General features: G+C 54.9%; 1 protein-coding gene across 2 annotated transcripts in view; it reads left to right on the forward strand.

Annotated features, from left to right (window-relative positions):
• Positions 1-21,916, forward strand: part of RASGRF1 (Ras protein specific guanine nucleotide releasing factor 1) — a 103,814-nt gene that overhangs the window by 68,874 nt on the left and 13,024 nt on the right. The window contains exons 17-26 of one of the 2 annotated variants that reach the window (XM_065871293.1): positions 869-873; positions 1,587-1,960; positions 4,319-4,444; positions 6,087-6,257; positions 6,815-6,921; positions 7,342-7,454; positions 10,183-10,243; positions 15,126-15,229; positions 16,706-16,790; positions 19,887-20,084. In XM_065871293.1, the coding sequence (XP_065727365.1) occupies positions 869-873; positions 1,587-1,960; positions 4,319-4,444; positions 6,087-6,257; positions 6,815-6,921; positions 7,342-7,454; positions 10,183-10,243; positions 15,126-15,229; positions 16,706-16,790; positions 19,887-20,084 (1,344 nt within the window). The remainder of the gene's footprint in view (positions 1-868; positions 874-1,586; positions 1,961-4,318; positions 4,445-6,086; positions 6,258-6,814; positions 6,922-7,341; positions 7,455-10,182; positions 10,244-15,125; positions 15,230-16,705; positions 16,791-19,886; positions 20,085-21,916) is intronic. The other variant, XM_065871294.1, reaches the window with a different exon arrangement.

Genomic DNA, 21,916 nt, shown 5'->3' on the forward strand with positions numbered 1-21,916 from the left:
GGCAGGGTCAGGCGCTAGACTGGCCGAGACCCGGGGCCAGCCCAAAGAGCCAGCCTCAGAACTTCAACATTTACCAGTCCAACTGCTGGGGACCCAGCTTAGTGAACAGAGACCTTTACCCCCATCTCGCCAGATGATTACCCAGCCAAGGGTGGTACCAACGAGGCACCACGGGGGCAGGTCAAACCCAGCAAGACCCTACCCGCAGCCCAGTTTGAGATGGTGAGGAAGGTAGCTATCAATCCTCACCCAGCAGAGGGGAAAGTGAGGCACAGAGGAATGAAGGACCTGCCTGAGGCTACCCAGCAGTATAGGTCAAGTTCAGGGACCCTGATCAACCTCACTGCTCCAGGAGGGGCCTGCCAGGAAAGGAGGAAGGCCAACTGGTGCTTTCCTTTCCTGCCTGAGCCTCCAGGCGGGGGCAGGGAGGCCTGCAGACTCTAACCATCCCCCCGCCCCGCCCCACGCCTCTGCTGCCCGCAGGCCAGCTGCCCGGAGTACACCTCCGTCCCCTCCCCCAGCCCCTCCCTGTCCCCCTCCCCGCAATGCTGCAGTTTCACCTGCTAAACCTCAGCAGCCGGCTTCCCAGGGCTCTGAGAGAGCAGGAAAAACTGCCCCAACCAGGATGGAGTCACGCCTGAAAAGCAATCGAGGTCATTCCTGAGGGATCCAGCAGGTCACCCGCCCCCCCTCCCCCAGAACCTGGGAACCCCCTGGGATTCCACCCAGCAGGCAGAGCCTGTAGTGGGAAGAGGCAGGTTCGGCCCTACCGCCTTGACCAAACCCCTTCACCTCTCTGAGCCTGTTTCCTGTCTGTGAAATGGGAATACCAGCACCTTCCCCCTGGGGCAACCGTGAGGATTAAGAGATGAGGTCTGTCCCATGCTGAATACATTCCATGCACGCGAGCTGCTGTTTGTGTTATCATGTATGTATCACCTGTTCCCAACCTGGCCCTGAGCTGTGGGCCCTGCCTGCAGACGGTAGGAGCGTGGCCAGGGCTGCTGGGAGCCTCCCGCCCCCCAAGTTTACACCTGAGGCTGATCAAGTGCCCAGGTGGGGTGGAAAGGACACTGGGTTTACAGTCAGGAGGCATCAAATGAGTCATTTCCCATCTCCGAGTCTCAGCTTCATCCATAAACTCTCTGGACCTGGGTGAGAAGGACGTCAGAGGTGCTGGTGACACCGAGCCCATGCTGGGGACAGAGAGAGGTTTCTCAGAAGCCTGCAGGTCAGGAAGACCCACAGCATCATGGGTCAGCTGCTGCTGCTGACCAGTGGGATACAAAGAGGGAGCATCAGGCAGACCTACCGCGCCACCAAAGTCCCTGTCCCCCTCCCGGAACAGGACACTTGGGCCTATAGACACCTGGCCACAGACCATTGAACTACCCGGCCCCTTCGGCGTGGCCTCCTCTCAAACCTGCCCACTCAGAGGACCAGCCCGGCGGTCAGGGAGCATGAGGATGAGGGAGCCACTGCTGCCCCACTGAGCCCCCCAGGAGACGGGGGACCCCCAGGCCTGGGCCGGCAGCCAGGCCTACACTGACCGTTTGTTTTCATCCCCTCCCTGGCCCTCCCCCCAGGTCATTGGAGCTCTTGTTCGCCAGTGGCCAGAACAACAAGCTCCTGTACGGCGACCCCCCCAAGTCGCCGCGCGCCACCCGCAAGTTCTCCTCACCCCCACCCCTGTCCATCACCAAGACGTCATCCCCGAGCCGCCGGCGGAAGCTCTCCCTAAACATCCCCATCATCACGGGCGGCAAGGCCCTGGACCTGGCCGCCCTCAGCTGCAACTCCAACGGCTACACCAGCATGTACTCGGCCATGTCGCCCTTCAGCAAGGCCACGCTGGACACCAGCAAGCTGTACGTGTCCAGCAGCTTCGCCAGCAAGATTCCAGATGAGGGCGATATGAGCGCTGAGAAGCCCGAAGAATCCTCAGCTCCCAGCAAGCAGAGTGAGTGGATGCGAGGGCCAAGCTGCCCCTTGCTCAGGGCCCACTGAGGCCGGCCCAGCCCCACCGGGAGGCTGGGGGTCCTGGCCAGATGGTGGTGGCAGTGCAGAGCCTGGGCGGGGGAGAGGCAGGCAGAGATGCCCAGGAAGTGGGATGAGTGTCCCTCCCGCTGCCCTGATGATAGCTTTCTCTTGCATCCTCGTATCTGTCCATCTCTGCAGTGGACGTGTCCTGGGTCAGGCCCCAGTCAGGGCCTAGGAGAGAAGAGGGCATCAGATGGGGCTCCCGCAGCCCGGGGTTCACAGTGTGGCTGAGGAACAGGACCAGACACGGAAACATGGGCACCTGATGCATGTGGTGTTAGAGGGGCGCTTGAGGGACCCCGAGCATGGAGTGGGGACGCCGTCGGGAGAGTCTGAGAAGGCTTCCTGGAGGACCTGTTAGATCTAGATTTGTCACCAGGAGGAAGGGAGAACATTCTAGACAAAGGGAATGGAGTGGGCAAGACTGAGAAGCAAGGAAAAGCATTGTGTGTTCAGGCAACACCGTGAAACTCAGCACACCTGGAACACTGGGTGTGGGGCAGTGGCCGGAGGTGATGCCGGGCAGGCTGGGCCCGCCCTGCTCTCAGAAGCCCAACCATTCTAGAATGGCATTGTTGGGAGGATTGTCTGGTTGTGTCTTAGGTTGGGTCAGCCCACATCCTGGGTGACACCGGCCTTGTCTTAGTTAGCACACATGTGCATATATACATACACACATCCGTATACACACACGAACACACAACCCTGGGCTGGATGGAAGCCCCAGCCTTCGAGGAGGAGGCCTTTGAAAAAAATTTTAAGGTGGTCGGAAGTTCTGTCCCCTAAGTTGAGAAGAGGGAAGTCAGCAGGACGACCAGCAGACGGCAAAGCCGGGGAGGGGTAAAGCCCCCAGGAGCTTCCGGTACCAAGTGACGTTTACTGCGGCGCATACAGTAAATAGGGGACAGGCGCAGCCAAAAGTCAGTAACCAGTGTAACAGCCGACCAGAGAGCCCCAGATGCCGTCCCGCAGGAGCGGAGGACGGAGTCCCTGGCAGGGCAACATCTAGGGGCACAGAACTCCATCTGCCACAGCCTGCAGTGAGTCCAGGCCTGACGCGTGATAAGATGTGATGCGAGACGGTCCCGAGAAGTCATCTCATCTCATCTCATACTTTTTTCTTTTTAAAAAAAAAATTTATTTATTTTATTTATTGATTTTTTGGCTGCGTTGGGTCTTCGTTGCTGCACTTGGGTTTTCTCCAGTTGCGGCGAGCGGGGGCTACTCTTCGTTGCGGTGCACGGGCTTCTCATTATCATGGCTTCTCTTGTTGAGGAACATGGGCTCTAGGCGTGCGGGCTTCAGTAGTTGTGGCACGCGGGCTCAGTAGTTGTGGCTCGCGGGCTCTAGGGCACAGGCTCAGTAGTTGTGGCGCACAGGCTTAGTTGCTCCGCGGCGTGTAAGATCTTCCCGGACCAGGGATCAAACCCGTGTCCTTTGCATTGGCAGGTGGATTTTTAACCACTGTGCCACCAGGGAAGCCCCTCGTACCGGGCTTCTTGACCAGTGATCCAGGTGACCCTGAACCTGTCTAACTGTGCACAAGAGTTTGTGTGTGTGTGTGTGTGTGTGTGTATGTGCGTGCACACATATGGACATTCTTTTCTAAAGAGGAGACCTATAGCTTTCTTTGGCTTCTCACAAAGGTCAGGTGTAACTCCACTTACTTTCTAGTTGGGGAAACTGAGGACCAGAGAGGTGAAGAGTTTTCGACCAAGATCTCACCACGCCAGAGCTGGACTTTTGATATAATTCATCTGCTTTCCCCGAAGTGTGTAAACCATGAGTCTCCCAAGATGTAGGGGGACTGCCCAAACCAGGATACTTTTGATAGTGACCGGGTGCATGGGACAAGAGGTATAAAGCAGGATTTTATATCCTAGACGGTCACCCTAAGATGCTTCACACGCACACCGAAAAAGCGGGGAGTGGGGTAGTACCTTTTTTCTCAAAGTGTGGTCCGTGGACCAGCCTCGTGGGCATCACCCCTCCTGGGCCCCACCCCAGACCTCTGAACCGGAATCTGTATTCTAACAAGATCCCCAGGTGTGTCCATTAAGGTTTGAGGAGCCCTGGCAGAGCAAAAGCCACCTTGGAGATTGACAGGTCCATCAGCAAGTAAAAGGTCTGATGGGGCCCCGTGGCAAATGAAGCTGTTATACTATCCTCAACAGGTATATGCCAAGCCTACTCCGTTTGCTTCATTAAATTCTAGACCCGCGTTTAAAAGTCACTGACGATTTGAGAAACATCAAATTGTTTCCTTCTTTTCTCCCAGGCTCAGAAGTCTCCATGAGGGAAGAGTCAGATAACGATCAAAACCAGAGTGACGAAGGTGACACTGAGGCATCACCGACCAAATCTCCAACAACACCAAAATCGGTCAAAAGCAAAAATTCCTCAGGTACAATCCACCGACATGAAACCACGGGTCAATTCCAGAGGACATGTGCCATCCAGGCGGGGGAGAAGGTGACGGGTCAGGCTGAGGAAAGGCCAGTGGGGGTCACGCCTTCTGTTTCATGAGTGACTCCTAAGTGCAAGAACTCAGCTGCAGTTCACGACCCCGGGGGCTGCAACACCGGCTGGTAAATCCTGCTTTTCAACTCAGCAGAATCACTGCCCTGACCTCAGACAAGACTACCTAACCCACCCAACGCAGATGGGCAGGAAGGCCCAGTATTTGGCTTCATTCATGGAAAGATCCAGGTTCAGAAGGTGTTTCCTGAGCTGCTGCTACATGTCACGCTCTGGGCCAGGCTCTTTAATAACATCCGACACCTTGCAGCGGGGCCAGGACATTCCTGTTTTTTTCATCTAAGGGAAAAGTCTCCGAGAGGTTGTGGTGATGCCCACCCAAGTCTCAGACTCATGACCCTGGAGGGTTCTCGGGGAGCCACTGGGTCTCTGGTTCCCGTTAAGCACTTCCCCACATACAGGGGTCTCTGAGCTACCCAAAGGTGAGGCATAAGCTTATGGAAGCCCCTGGTCCCACATACAAGGTGCAGCCTGAACCCCGAACTCCCCAACTCCCCAGGCCCTCTGAGGAGATCCAGTAAGTCACAGGGTCACCCACCTGCAGAGAGAAGCTGCCCAGACACACTGCAGGCCTACCACAGCCCCTCGGGTACACAGAAGCAGATCTCACAGACAGCCAAATTCCAGAAATCAGCTTTGAGTTTTAACGTCAGTCATTTGCCTCACTGCATAAGTGCTGTTACTTTCTCCTAAGGATGGATTGCTCTCCAGAGATTTACAAGCTGAAGCTTAAGGTTTCTGGAGTGAGATTCTGCTACTCTTACTGCTAAAAAAATAATGATTATTATTAATTGCATTGATATTCCGTGGCATATATATTGGGTCGGCCAAAAAATTCATTTGGGTTTTTCCGTAAGATACAGCTTATCACACAATACTAAGTACTTCCTTCTGTGTTAACTCCTTTCATCTTTACATCCACCTTTTGAAGCAGGTGTTAATATCCCTATTATCCAGAGATTATTTTGACTCAGAGAGGTTAGGTAATTTACCCAAGGCCACACAGCTAGTACAGGGGGTGAGGACTCAGAGTGCAGTGCTCTTTCCACCCCACCGTGCCAGGGAGACCGTCAGTATGAGTTATCCATGTCAGACACTGGACAGGTTATGTGTTCATTCCAAATAGACTGAAAGGGAAAGACAACTCACGATGCTGTCCTCAAGCAGGGCTGTGCCCAGCTGGGCCTAAGAGGTAAAGGGTTTGGAGCTGCAGAGGGATGGAAGGGGCAGAGGGTTGGTGGGACCTTCTCAACTCAGCAGGAGAAACAGAGGGGGGCAGGGGCTTTCCCTACTCTGAGGCAGCCCTGGGGTGACATGGCATGGCATGAGCGTGTCCCTTCCCGGGGACCCCAGCAGGGGAACAGACCCCGCTGCCACCACCTGAAAAGCCGTGGGTGCAGTGAGCACAGCCAGCCCGTCTTGGGCCCCTTCTAGCCTCAGGACCCCTGGTTTCCTGAGCCGAGGGCTGGACCAGGAAGAACTGACAAGTGGTTCCGTGCTCTCCACAGAGTTCCCACTCTTCTCTTATAATAATGGAGTTGTCATGACCTCCTGTCGCGAGCTGGACAGTAACCGCAGTGCCCTGTCAGCAGCCTCCGCCTTTGCCATAGCAACTGCAGGCGCCAACGAGGGCACCCCAAACAAGGAGAAGTACCGGAGGATGTCCTTGGCTAGCGCAGGTACGGGGGATCGCTCACGGCTGGTGATGACAGCCGTGGCCCCGGGGGCTTGTCCCCCTTCGAATGTGGAGCGCCTGCTGCCCCAGGGCTTGTTGTGTGCCGAGCCTCCTGCCTGGAGGACCCTTCCTCCTCACCCACCCCGTCTGCTACTCCAAACCTCTGCTCGGAGTCAAGCCCACTGCCCACGGGAAGCTCGGCCATCCCCACCACCTCCCACTGCCACGACACTGATCCTGCAGAGAAGGGGTCCCGGAGGGCTCTGGTCCAGTGTGGCCCTGTCTGGAGAGGCTGCCAGACGCCTCCAGCAGCCCCTGAAAGGTGCCAAGGTCCGGGAGAGGCGGGACTGTGTCCACAGAGAAGTCGTGACATCCAGTCTCACTGGTCAGAACCTGGGATGGTTGTCACATATTTTCTCATCCCCTGCCCATAGCCCACCCGCCAGCAGCCATGCGGGGCAGCCCGACTTCCCCAGATCTGGGCTCTGAGTCTGGACTAGAGGCCAGTGCTGTTCCTTATCCTCGCGTCCCCACTCTTGCCTCTGCCACATGTGCCGCCAGGCTTTCCCCCCGACCAGAGGAACGGAGACAAGGAGTTTGTGATCCGCAGAGCGGCCACCAATCGCGTCCTGAATGTGCTCCGCCACTGGGTCTCCAAGCACTCTCAGGTGGGTGGGACTAACCCCGGGGCGGGCTGCTGGGAACCCGAGGCCTCTGACCCAGGAGCCAGCCACCCTGATATTCTCGGGAGGGCCTGCTCAGATCCCCTACAAGGGGACCTAGGACATTCCAGGGGACGAGGGGCCTCTGCTCTCCACCTCTGTCTACAGCAGGGATACCTCCCAGAGCCTGGCCCAGGGGTGTAGCGGTCAAGATCAAGGGATGGTCCTTGATCTTGCCCAGTGCCTTCTACCTCTGGGTCTGGAGGCTCCACTGACGCCCGGCCAGGCAGCTAGGGAAGAGGGGAGTGAGACGGGCAGCCTGCCGTGGGCAGGAGTCGAACCCTCAGGCTCCTCCTCTGGCCGGGCCGGGACCACCCCAGGGCAGCTGGAACAGTAGCCACAGCCACCCTCCCTTCTTCCCCACAGGACTTTGAGACCAACGACGAGCTCAAATGCAAGGTGATCAGCTTCCTGGAGGAGGTCATGCACGACCCGGAGCTCCTGACCCAGGAGCGGAAGGCTGCAGCCAACATCATCAGGTAAGGGCTGAGGTCGGCCTGCTGGGATGGGGCCCTGTGCTCGGCCTCCGGACGGCTGGCCAGAGGCAGGGAGGCGAGGAGGGACAGTCCCAGGCCGCAGGACTGCCTCAGGCAGGTGTGCTGGGAGGATCTCGGGGCAGCCAGGCTCTGGAGTGGGCTATCCATGTGTAGTTCTCCCCTCTGCCTGCCCCCGTCAGGCCTTGAGCCCCTTGAGGCAAGAAGGGTGTCTGCTTCTCCATCCACACCCACTGCGAACACCTGTCTAGCCCATGCCGTCCTGCGTGGTAGCCACTAGCGACATATAGGTGTGAAATCTCAATTAAAATTAAATAAAATTTAAAATTCAGTTCTGGGACTTTCTGGCGGTCCAGTGGTTAGGACTCGGAGCTTTCACTGCAGGGGGCTTGGGTTCCATCCCTTGTCAGGGAAGATCCCACATGCCACCCAGACAAAAAAATATATATATATATCATTAAAAAAAATAAATTAATAAAATTCAGCTCCTTGGTCACACGAGCCACAGGTGGCTGGTGCCTCCATACTGGGCAGCATAAAGAACATTCCCATCGTTGAGGAGGGTCCTGTTGAACAGCACCGGCAAGCCCCTGTTTCTAGGTGCTCAGGGAATGTCTGTTGAATTGAGTTAAATTGTCCCCAAACCTGCCCTTTTTCCTCCTGCCCCAGACTGCCTCTCCTGACAGAGGTCAGAGGTCAGGTGGCACCACGTCCAAGCCCTGCTGGCTCAGACAGTGACTCGCTGTGTGACCTTGGGCAAGCCCCTTCTCTGAACCTCGTTTTTCTCCTCTGTAAAATGGGCGAACAGGGCTTCCCAGGCGGCGCAGTGGTTGAGAGTCCACCTGCCGATGCAGGGGACACAGGGTCGTGCCCCGGTCCGGGAAGATCCCACATGCCACAGAGCGGCTGGGCCCGTGAGCCATGGCCGCTGAGCCTGCGCGTCCGGAGCCTGTGCTCCGCAACGGGGGAGGCCACAATAGTGAGAGGCCTGCGTACCGCAGAAAAAAAAAAAAACAAAAATAAAATGGGCGAACAACACCCACTTCCAGGGCTGTGGTGAGGCTGTGGTGAGATCGTGCTGATGCCTCTGCAGGTCTTTCAGGGGTGTTGGGCGCAGGCCCCAGTCCATCCACCGCTCCCATCCTGCTGACTCAGGCTGCCCTCCGGCCCTGCCCAGGTGCACGGGCTCGCGGTTAGGCCTCACCTCCTCACCTCTTGCCTGGCTCCGGCTGCCCCTCTCTGTCCCGCGGTCATGGTCTCTGACCCAGACTTACAGCCACTTCCCTGCCGACAACCCAGTCTGCAGTCTTCCTCCAGCCAGACCATCCACTTTGCTTTCCCAAGGCCCGTGCTGCAGGCCCCGTCGTTCCTGCAGGCTCAGCGTCCTAGAATCTCTTCCACACCTCCCTGCCTTCAGTACCTGCCCCCTAGACACACACGCACACACACACGCACACGTACGCATACGCGCACACACACATGCACAGAGTCAGCCACCAGGTCCCCCAGGCGCCTCTTCCTGGTTCCCGGGAGGCTTGCAGGGCTGTGCCGGGAACTTGAGCCTATCGGCCAAAGTCCCCCTCGGTCAGGGAGCTTGTGTGGGATGCTGCCGGGGTGCAGGGGAACGAGCCGGCTGTGCTGTTGGGCAGCCCTGGTGTGGACGGTGGACCCACCGAGCCCCAGCTGCGGGTCTGCAGGTGAGATTCCTCTGAGCCACTGCTTCCTCGGAGGGAGAGCGCCAGTGACTCAACCAGGCCCCGCAGCCTCCTGAGTGTCCCCCCCAGCCCCAGCTTGGCTCTCAGGCCCATCCCTGAGATTCACGATCGCTGTCGGAACGAGGGCACAGCACTTTGGCCTGACTCCGAGGGTCCACCCTCATTCCCCTCCACTGCTTGGGACCCACTCAGCTGTACTCAGCCGCCCATCAATGGTGCCCCACCTCCGGGCCTTTGGCCCCCACACTGCTGTCTCCCACCATCCTCCGTCTCTCCCGTTTGGATGGCTTCCCAGCCCCTCCTGGCCTCTCTGATCCTCCAGTCCTGAAGCTCCTTCCCCTCCTTCCCTCCATCATCCAATAGGCACGCAGGAGCACGGACCACATGCCCAGCCCCGTGCCGGGTACCAGAGCTACAGGGACAAATCGGACATCACTCTGCCCTCAGGGGCTCCCGGCGGGTCTAGCGGTGGCGGGGGGGTGGGGGGGACAGGCACATACACAGCCGTTTCAACATGGGGAGCCTGAGGCTGAGACCACAGGAAGCCCCAGGGCTGAGGGAGCCCTAGGTGGGGACCTTGCCCAGACAGGGAGCTGAGTCCTGAAGACAGCCCATCAAGAAGTCAGTGACGGGCTTCCCTGGTGGCGCAGTGGTTGGGGGTCCACCTGCCGATGCGGGGGACGCGGGATCCTGCATGCCGCGGAGTGGCTGGGCCCGTGAGCCATGGCTGCTGAGCCTGCGCGTCCGGAGCCTGTGCTCCGCAACGGGAGAGGCCACAACAGTGAGAGGCCCGCGTACCGCAAAAAAAAAAAAAAAAAGTCAGTGACAAGAAAGGGGAAAGGGGGCTCCTGGCGCACGCGCACGAAATGGCAGAGCACAGACAGAGAGATGGGGGGCGCCGAGACCGTGGGGCCTTGCGCAATGGGGCGGGGGTGGTGCTGCCCCAAAGGCTGGGGGGACTGAGTGCATGGGGCTCATTGTGCTTTCTCGTCCCATAGGACTCTGACCCAGGATGACCCGGGGGACAGCCAGATCACGCTGGAGGAGCTTACACAGACGGTGAGCCAGGCCTGCCCCCTTGCTCGCTGGCCAAGTCTGTCCTTCCCTGGCCTCCTGGCTCCCAGGATCCCCACCCAGTGACCCCTTGATGGAGCTCAGTCACCCCCTGTATTGGTTTCCTAGAGCTGCCCTAACAAAATACCCCAGACTGGTGACTTAAAATAACAGAATTTTATTCTCTCATAGCTCTGGAGGCAGAAGTCTGAAATTAAGGTGTCGCTGGGGCCATGCTCCATCCAAACGTTCTAGGGGAGGACCCTTCTGGGCCTCTTCCGGCGTCTGGTAGCCCTGGGCGTTGCTTGGCTTGTGGCAGTGAATCTCCCATCACGTGACCATCTTCTTCCTGGGTGTCCCTGCATCCTCTTCCCTCCGTGTATGTCTGTCCCTGTGTCCAAACTTCCCCGTCTTATAAAGACACCAGTCATACTGGATTAGGCCCACTCTTAATGACCTCATCTTACCTGAGCACATCTATAAAGACCTTATTTCCAAATAAGGTCACAGTCACAGGTACCAGGGTTTGGGACTTCAGCATATCTTTTTTTGGGTGGTGGGGAAATTCAACCCATAACACCACCACCTCCATTTTCTTCGTCCTCTGTCTCCCATCCCTCCCCTGACCCCTCAACTCTCTCTGGTCACATTGTCCCTGGAAGGAGGAGGGTAAAAGTCAAGCCTTCAGTGGATGAGCTGCCCCTATGTGCTGGAGCTGTGCTAGAGTCTTAAAGACGCTTATCAATAGTGCTGCAAGTTTATACCATTATCCTCACCTTCCGGAGGAGGCAGCTGAGGCAGGGGTAGGGGCAGCGACCCAGCCCAGGTTATGCTAAGTGACGGAGCTGGTGTTCACACTCAGAACTCATTGCACACGCCACACTGCCTCACCTGGAGGGGACAGGATGCAGTTGGCCACCTGCCTAGAAATGAGGGGACCCCGGGCAGAGCTCACGGTAGCGTTCCATGCCGTGGAAGGGGACGATGGTCTGTGGGCTTCCAGGGCCTGGCTGGGCCCACTTTTATTTCCAGGTTGATGACGTGCCACCACGAGCCACCCCAGAGCCCCAGGCCCCTGCCATCCACCACTGCAGCCAAGGAAGCTCAAAGCCAACTCCGACCTCCCCGGAGGTGGAGACCGCACGGGCCCCTCGGCCCCCGCTGGCTCGCTTCTCAAGCTGGCCAAGTGACGTCCATTCTGTCCCAAGTAGCCAGTGTGAGGACTTGGGCCTCTGGGTTCTGAGCCCGCTGCTCCCCTCTTGTCCCCTCTCCTGACTCCTGGAGCTCATTCTCTCTGCTCGGGGTCGGGTGAGGCCATCCGTGGAACACTGGCACCCTGCCTGCACCTGGCCCCTGAGAGCAGCACTGCAGGCTGGCACCCCAGGAAGCCACATGTGCCCCCCGCAGGGAAGCTCAGGGGAGCAGCTACACTGCTCTTGTTTCCCAATAGGGGCCCGACTGGAATGTTTACCCCTCAAGAGCCTGAGGGCCTCTTGTTCCTTCAGGAAGAGCTGAGGTTCTTCCAGAACAAAGCACTGCCCGCCGAACTGCCCCCGGCCCTGACCTGGTTCCCAGAGGCCAGAGGGCCTGCAAGGGGCACGTCCAGTGTGGAGGAGGCCCCACGGCCTCACCAGAGAGCAGAAGGGCTTCCTGCTGTGACGGCTTTCCAAGCCTCCCCGCAGCACTCAGTGCCCCCGGCCACGCCAGGAGGAAGCAGGGGGAGCCGCCCCTCCTCCTTGCCCAGCACTCCTGCTGGGCCTCCACAGCGCTCAGTGCCCCCGGCCGCGGGGCCACCCCACCCTGGCTCGCAGGCCACTCCCCAGGCCCAGCCCGGCCCTTGGTCCTGACAGTTCAGCCATCCTGGGCCTTCAGGAGCGGGCTGAGCTCCCCGCCTGCCGCCCCTGCTTCAGAGGCTGCGGGCTCCTCCCCATGAGCCTCCTGACCCTGCAGCACGGTGTCCCGGGAGGCACCTGCTGCTCTCGTCCCCACGTCCCCACTGCCTTCCTGAGAACTTGTCCTCCCCTGCTGGCATCGCGTCCCTCACACCCGGGCTCCTGCATCTGGGCTTCTGCACAGGGCATTCCTGGCCCAGGGCGACTGTGTCGGGGGGATGCATGGACCCTCACCACACACACACACATGCACACACACCACACACACATACCACACACACCACACACCACCACACACACACCACACACACACACACCACACACACCACACACACACACCACACACACTACACACACGCACACACACACCACACACACCACACACACACACCACACACCACCACACACACCACACACCACCACACACACACCACACACACACCACACACACCACACACACACCACACACACCACACACCACCACACACACACACCACACACCAACACACACACACACCACACACACACACACCACACACACTACACACACGCACACACACTACACACACACACCACACACCACCACACACACCACACACCACCACACACACACCACACACACTACACACACACCACGCACACACACACACCACACACACACCACACACACTACACACACCACACACCACACACACACACACCACACACACTACACACACGCACACACACACCACACACACACACACTACACACACGCACACACACACCACACACACACACACTACACACACGCACACACACCACCACACACACCACACACCACCACACACACACACCACACACCACCACACACACCACACACCACCACACACACACACCACACACACACCACACACACCACACACCACCACACACACACCACACACCAACACACACACACCACACACACACACCACACACACCACACACACACACACCACACACGCACACCACACACGCACACACACCACACACGCACACACACACTACACACACACACGCACACACACACACCACACACACACCACACACACACACCACACACACACCACACACACCACACACCACCACACACACACTACACACACATCACACACACACACACCACACACACACACACCACACACACACACTACACAGACACCACACATACATACCACACACACCACACACACACTACACACACACCACACACACACACTACACACACACACCACACACACCACACACACCACACACACCACACACACACCACACACACACACCACAGACACCACACACACACACACACCACACACACTACACACACGCACACACACACCACACACACACACACCACACACACCACACACACGCACACACACTACACACACACACCACACACACACCACACACACACTACACACACACCACACACACACACTACACACACACACTACACACACACCACACACACCACACACACCACACACACACCACACACACACACCACACACACCACACACACACACACACCACACACACTACACACACGCACACACACACCACACACACACACACCACACACACCACACACACGCACACACACTACACACACACACCACACACACACCACACACCAACACACACACACACCACACACACACACACACACCGCGCAGAGGCTGGAGTAGGAGGCCTTTCCTCGGCTTTCCCGCACTCTGTCCCTGCTCTGGTCCTGTGACTGGAGCTCCTGAAGCCAGGGACGCGTTTTCTGGTCTTTCTGCCTCTGGTGTCTCGCGAGGACCTGGCAGGGCAGTTCTGGATGACTGTTTGCCGAGAAGTGGGAAGGAGAGACTCCGTCCAGGAGGGGGGCTTGTTCCCTTCATTCGGGGTCGCCCCACTTTCCTTGTGATCGGTGCAGCTTCCAGGGGCTCAGCTGGCTGGCCGGGCCCTCTGGGCAGGGTAGCTGGCCCCTCTCCTCCCTCGCAGCCCAGTTGGCCCCAAGGGGGAGAACAGGGGCATCCTTGGTCCTGACTCTCTTCCCAAGACTGCACAGTTGTCCCCTCCCCCTATTTTCTCTAGCTCCCTCCAGCCTCTCCCAGATCCAGCAGACTTTCCAGAGGCCTTTGTGCCCTGGGCCTCCTCTTGTCTAATCCCTGCCGTGGGGACACTGGCCCCCTCGCCAGTGCTTGCTGAGGATTTCCCCTGATTGGGGGGCTCAGGTAGTGGTCACCTTTAAGGTGGTGTCCATGGTGGCCCTGGGGGCGGGGGCATGGTACCCAGGGCTAAGGCAGACAGTTGTCTTCTGGGCGCAGGACGGGGGCACTGTCCCAGGAGGCACTCACACCGGTGAGCTCTTCTCTGCTAATGAAGATTAAAAGGAAATTTTATGGGGAATTCCCTGGCGGTCCAGTGGTTAGGGCTACACGCTCTCACTGCCGAGGGCCCGGGTTCAATCCCAGTTGGGGAACTAAGATCCCGTAAATCCTACAAGCTGTACACCATGCAGCACAGCCAAAAAAAAAAAAAAGAAATTTTATGGAGCCAGTTGTGGACCCAGACTGGACCTGAAGGGAGAGACGGGTCACAGCCTGGAGTCAGATGGCCTGGGTTCCGGTCTCAGTCGGCCTGTTTCTGGCTGATTGCCGTGGGCTAGTCATTAATCTCTGGGTGCCTCTGTTGTCTCGTCCATGCTCTGGGGGCAAGTGATGACCAAACGAGTGACCCTGAAGCACAGCACAGGCCTGTGCGTGCACATATATACACACACACACACACGGGGCACGACGGACAGTGACTCCCAGCCCCCTCCATCCCGTCCTCATCTCCCCTCGGCAGGTCTGCCGGCGGGGGGCCTCCCCAGTCACGCCCCACCCACCCACTCACCAGAATCGAGGTGGAGATGCCCTCCAAGAAGTGGCCAAAAAGCCAGAAGTTGCCCCTCCTGGACCTAACTGGGACCTTGCTCCTCTCAGGCTGAAGGCGTGAAGGCCGAGCCCTTTGAAAACCACTCAGCCCTGGAGATCGCGGAGCAGCTGACCCTGTTGGACCACCTAGTCTTCAAGAAGATCCCTTATGAGTGAGTGGGTGCAGGTTCAGACACCCCGCCCTTCCTCCTCGGGCACCGTCTTTGGCTGAATCCCCATCCCTGAAGCATGCGCAGTAGATTTCCAGAGATGCACGGATTGATTCTCCACAGCTTGACACAAAAATGCATGTGCCGGCAGGGATGAGAGAGGACCCCACCCCCTTTCCTGTCCCCAAATTCCGTCCTTACCTACCAGCTACATGCGCGTGCCCGCGCGCGCACACACGCACACACACTCGCTTTTTCAGAAGCATCTCTAATTCAGCGCTCCTTTCCTGGAGGTCTAGAAAAGGAGTATGTGTTCACGTATGTGCACACGTGAGCAAATGTGCACACACGCATGAGTGTGTGTCGCTGTGTATGTATGTGCAGGGGCAGACGCTGGGGGGACTCTCTGGACTTTGAAGCAGCCCCAAGGCCTGGTTGTTACCTGCTCTGGCCTGTAGTCAATCATCCCCAGCTGCTCGTTGTAACTATACCACCTACATAATTTTGTACCACCCTTTATTCGCCTAACGGTACACCAAAATGGTATCTGTAAAGACACCGTTTTTAATAAGTGCACAGTATTCCCCGGCAGTGCACTAAGCCGTGGGCTTGTTCCCAGTTTTCACTTTTATATTTAAAGCTGGGGTAAACCTCCTTGTAACTAAATATGTCTCTGAATTTCTGACAATTGTCCTAGAATAGTTTCCTGAAATTGGAATCACCGCTTCTGAGGTTATGAATCATTGTAGGACTTTTGATCTCTGCTTTCCAGAAAGGTAGCCCCACCTGGCACACACAGAGGCCCCCACTGACTGGGGCACTACCTCACCTAGACAGAGAGTGTCGACATTTTAGAAACCTGCTGCATCTCCTGCGTGTAGAGACAGCAGTTATTTCTGACAGTAGTTATTGCTCCCTCCTGCCCATGGAACTCTGTCCAGGTCACTCGCACAGTCACTGTCAAATAAGGAGCTTCTCCTGGAGGCCTGGATGGTCTCTGATCCCATGAGGTCACCATTACCAGAGCACGCTGCTGGCTTGGCTTGCGAGCTCCTTTATACTTCCATCTGACCCTTTTTTGTGGCCTTCTGTCCTCCCTGTTCTACAGACCAGCTTCTGCAAGGTGACTTTAAAACGGGAGCTCTCCCATTCAGAAACAAGATCCAAAACAAGATCTGATGTGCCCATCGCACCATATCTCATTTCAGCCTCACGATAACCCTGTAAGAAAAGTATTGTCACTATTCCCGTTTCACAGATAAGGAAACTGAGGCCCCGAGATATCGAGGGCTTACCCAAAGCCACACAGCTGGTACGAGGCAGAGCTAGACCTGACCCCAGGGTCCCTTCCTCTCGAGGGCTCTGCAGAAAGTTACTCCCCAGAAATGACAACTTCAAAAAGCAGAGAACTCAAAGCAAAGAAATCAGCAAGGCAAACCTAACCTCACCCACCCTGGGTTTCTCCCTTTCTTCCTACAGGGAGTTCTTCGGACAAGGATGGATGAAACTGGAAAAGAATGAAAGGACCCCTTATATCATGAAAACCACTAAGCATTTCAATGATGTGAGTATGGGGGTAGGGGAGCGGGTGCAGGGCCTTTCTCTGCAGGTTTCTCTTCGGTGAGACCCTCTGAACGGGCTGTACACCTGGCTAGAACCAGACCACCTGGGTCCTCTCCAGCTCTGTGATTCATGGGCATGATAATTTCATTTAAAGCTCACGCCCATCCTAAAAGATGGGGGCTGTTATCACACTTTAGATACAAAGAAACCGAGACTCTGAAGGGCAGACGCCTGAGGTCTCCTGACCAGTGTCTGGTAGCTTGTGGCCTTCCTCTGCTCTACAGCCCCAGCCAGAAGGAAGAAATCTCTCCCGGCAACTTCCCCGCATTTGCCCAAGCTCCAACCCCTGCAGCCGCAGGGACCCATCTACCCCCAGCCTTGTGACAGCCTTGAGGGCATTTGCACTCAGCATCTTCATTCCTCTGTTGATGAATTTAACCATCAACACAAGAGCTTTTGACGGCCAGAAGTGGAGGCATATGAGTCCACTTGTCCTGACCGCCTGGTCAAGGCCGCGTCATGTCACGCACAGCCGGGGGCGGACCTTCGTCCTGGGAAGGTCCTCAGCAGCCTGGAGGAAACAAGGAGGACCCAGGTATTGCAGCTCAGGGGAGGAGCCCGACAGGGAACACAGCCGTAGAATGGAGAGCAGGATGTATAGCAGGAGAGAGGAAGCGATGGATGTAGGCGAGGCCCCAGGAAACACACACAAGGCCTGAGTCGGACGACGCGTGACCCAAAAGTCCAACCACAGCACCAGGCAGCAATAAAAGTCCCTCTCCGGGGACTTCCCTGGTGGTCCAGTGGTTAGGACTCCACACTTCCAATGTGGGGGACGTGGGTTCCATCCCCGGTCGGGGAGCTAAGATCCCACATGCCGCACCGCGCGGCCAAAAATAAAAAGTCCCTCCCTCTCCCCCCGCTCCCACCCCCTCCCCCAGTGTGTGCCCAGGAATCACATAAGTAAAAGGTGAGAATATGAAGTGAGCATTTATTGAATGTTGACCATGTGCCTAGCACTATGCCAAGGGTTTCGTAAGCATCATCTCATTTAATCCTGTTATTCTCATTTTTGTCTAATCCTCTGTTATAGATGAAGAAACCGAGGCTCAAGGAAGTTAAATTTCACCCCCAGTCATCAGCAGGAGAGCCTGCTTTGAACCCACACAATCCACCTCCAGAGGGCTACCCTCATCGCTACCTGGCATTTGGCCATCTCTGTTAAAACCCACCTTTCTTTGTTTTCAGGTACACAGCATGTGTACCTCTTTGAAGGTGATATTCATGGCCTGAAACTCTGTTTCTTAATCTCTCTCTGACACAGGGTTTGGTTTGGTTTTGTTTTTGCTCTTTCCCAGTCCTGTTGTCTTTAATTCTTTATCTTGTTGATTGGTACTGGCTAGGATCTCCAGTATCAGGGCTAGAACTAGGGTAAGTTGAACGAGGTGCTCAGGGGGCAAAATTTAAGGGACTATTCACCCTCGAGTGCATGCACTTGCACCCTGGGTGCCTCCAGACCTGGCCCTTTATGACAGTGTTCACCAGGAATGGTGATGGTGAATCTTGTTCTTGGTTTTAAAGAGAATGCTTCTAATATTTCCCTGCTTAGGATGTTTGTTTCTTTATCAAGTTAAAGAAATTCTTTTTCTTATTCCTTGTTTGCTCATAGTGGTTTTTACTATAAATGAATACTGCATTTTATCAAAATTTTTTCTGCATCTATTGAGATGGTCGTATGGTTTTTCTCCTTTAAATCTGTGGATCTGATGAATGACAGTTACAGAGTTTTCTCTAATATTCAACCATCCTTGTGTTCCACGGACAAATCTAAAATATTCATGTTATATTAAACAAATGGATGTGTAATTTTTCCTTCTTGTATTTTCTGTATCTGGATTTGGTATCAAGATTGTACTGGCTTCATAGAATAAATTGGCAGGTATTCCTTTTTTCTCTCTTCTCTGGAAGATTTGACTATATTCCTTTAAAAAAGTTATATAACATATGTAAAACTGTTTTGAATTCGGTGTTTTCTTTATGGAAAAAAAATACTACTTCAGTTTAATTAAGGTTTATAGTATGTGTGCTATTTTGTACTACCATTCCTCCCGGATTCTCTTCAGTAGTTTTCCCTTCTTAAATAGTTTTCTAATTCATTCTTCTTTATATACATCCTTTAGAAATTTTTCTAAAGAAGAATATTTCTGGGTGGTAAAGCCCTACAATTTATATTCATTGGTAACTGTCCTTTAATCACCTTTATTTTTTTAATAACAAGTGTTTTTTGTACTTTTTAAAAAAATAATTATTGATTCATAGGAAATTGCAAAGAAATGTACAGGGAGGTCCAGTATTTCTGCTGCCCCAGTTCCTTGTGGTTGTAGCTCCCTGATGTTTTGGCCCCAGCTTCCTACCCCCTGGCTGCTCCAGATCCAGTCCACATTTAGTTTGTTTGTGTGTATGTGATTGTTTGCCGTGCAGAGGTAGAGTAGTCCTTGGATATGTGAGACCAGGGATGCCCCAAACTGTGTGTCCTATCCAAGCTTTAGTTGTATGGTGGGAGTTTCCCGCAGAGCTTGGCTCTTCTTAACTCTAAACTTCAGAATTGCTTTGTCAAGTTTTCAAGATAACTCCCATTGCATGTTTTATTGGCTTGCATTAAACTTGTACGTTAGTTTTGAAAAAAGACATATTTACCTTTCCAGTTTGGAATCTAATCTTTTTCTTCATTAATCAATTCTTTTATAACCTTTGGTAATAAAAGGTATTTTTATTTATTTTTCATGTAGCATCCTACATAGTTCTCATTACAGGTCCCAGGTAATTTACAGATTCCCACTGGTATTTTGAAGATGGTATCTTTTTTCATTGTATTTTCTAATTGGTATTGCTAATATATAAAAAAAATTATTTTTGTATATTGAGTCTTTAACCAGCTACCCTAATGAGCTCTGTTGGTTGTTCTGGCAGTTTTCTAATTCATTCTTCCAGGAATTTTCAAACAGACAATCATTTAATCTGCAAATAATGGTGATTTATCATCTTTACAATACTTACTCCTTTTACTTTTTTCTTATCTTATTGCATGGGCTTAAAGATCAGTAACTTGATTGCTTCAGAAATCATCCGCAATGAGGACATCAATGCGAGGGTGAGCGCCATCGAGAAGTGGGTGGCCGTGGCTGACATATGCCGATGCTTACACAACTACAATGCTGTTTTGGAGATCACCTCATCCATGAACCGGAGCGCAATCTTCCGGCTGAAAAAGACATGGCTCAAAGTCTCTAAGCAGGTGCGGGCAGGAAGCCAGCTTGGCCTGATGGTCTGGGCTGGGGCTGGGGTGGAGAGACCAGAGGGCCACCATCCATAGGTGGATGAAGGACAGGGTGAGGGCCAGTACTCCCAGGTAAAACAGAGAACCTCTTCTCCTATTTTACCTGGGACCAGATGTCAGGCCAACGGATGTGGCACTAGGACCTTGCGGGACTTTAATTCCCACTTGAATAATCAATATGCCAAAGTGGGATATAGGACAGTGATTATTGGTCCCAACACTCTTTTCCTTGAGTTGGGACAAAAGAGCGGTGACTTCTTGGGGATCTCAGTCCAGACCTGCAGGTTACCGAGATGGTGGCCAGATGACCCTGCAAGTCCTTTCCTCGGATGTTGATTTCAGCAGCCCTTCTGGCCCCCAGAGAGTTAACTTGTCCCTGTTACCCATTAGATAGTATGTGATCTTAAATATGGGCTTGATCTTTATTTACTCAGAACCTGATTCTGAAAAACCATAAGGTGGGATCTTCCTCAGGAATAAAGCTCCTTGCCCTGGGGTCGTGAGGAGGCAGCTCTCCTGAAAGGAGAGCACAACGGGACACTTAGGCCACGTCCTTTCTGGGTGCACTGGATGTCCCAGCCCCAGCCTGCATGTTGGCAGAAAGCTGGACAGTGACCACCAAGGGCCAGGGTAAACCTCCAGAGGCACCAGTAACTTGGTTATAGTGTCTCTGGTCCTACAGCCAGGTGGGCTGTGTGGGGCCCAGGGTCTCCAAGGGGCCTGTCCCATCTGGACCATTCTGGACTTACCCCCCTCATAGTTCTGTTTCTCCCCTGCCCCTCACTGCTCTCCTCGTGCCAATGGCAGGTCCATAAATCCCTCCTACTTAGATAAGCAGCCAATCTCAGGACAGCCCTGGGACATCTCTGCTGCCCTTCCGCTGCCAGCCAATCACTGCAGCTCCAGATTACAGCAGGACTGCAAAGTACCCCTTCCGTCCAATGAGGCTGGGCCTCTTGCTTAGCACACAGAGATGCCAGGATCAGGACGAAAACCAGAAGATGCCTCTCTTGTGAGCAGGCTTCTAGAAAGAGCAGAGGCTGGAAGTGCGGGAGCTCAGGTGAGCAGGCACGTCTGGCCACACGTGGCACACAGTGTCATGAACTCCTGAAGTCAGGGGTTGAGCAAGGCTGCCACAGAACCTCTAAGTCATCTAGGTTGATCGGCCTGTCGAGGTTCAGACGTGGCTATGGGCAGAGTCTGAGGGACCCATTTCAGGTCAGCATCTTTCTTCTCCTGCCCTATCCCATCAGAATGATGTCATCTTTTCTAGAAGCCCGCAGACCAGGCTCCATTTTCCTACCCCATTTCCGGGGGTGTGGGAATTTCTTGGCTTCATTCCCCAGCATCACCCCTGTCATAGAGTTGGGAGGGAACTGCCTTGACCATCCTGAAGTCTTCCATTCTCTGAGGAGAGTGCAAATGGAGGGCAGTTAGAGGTCAAGGTGTGTGATCTGGCCTGCCTTCCAGGATGTCATTCAAGACCTAGGGCCAGCCAGCCTGGTCCAAAAATCAAAGATGCCTCTGAAAACACATCTAGGCCTGCACCCTCTATGGCAGACTGGACCACACTGGCTTCTCCCAGCCCTTCAGTTTGCGCTATAGCTGTCCGTGTGCATAGTGCCCGGCTCCAAGAGCTTCTGGGTAGCCATGGCCGTGGCCTGGTCAACACCAACCAGGAACAGTTCGCTGTCCCTCTGCAGGTATCCCATAGGCCAAGATGGCCACATTTCTGCAGCTAGTTTTTTTTTTTTTTATCATTCCCTTCAATGTGCCAGCCCAAAGCAGAA

This window comes from Phocoena phocoena, chromosome 2, assembly GCF_963924675.1.
Source record: "Phocoena phocoena chromosome 2, mPhoPho1.1, whole genome shotgun sequence".
Taxonomy (NCBI): domain Eukaryota; kingdom Metazoa; phylum Chordata; class Mammalia; order Artiodactyla; family Phocoenidae; genus Phocoena; species Phocoena phocoena.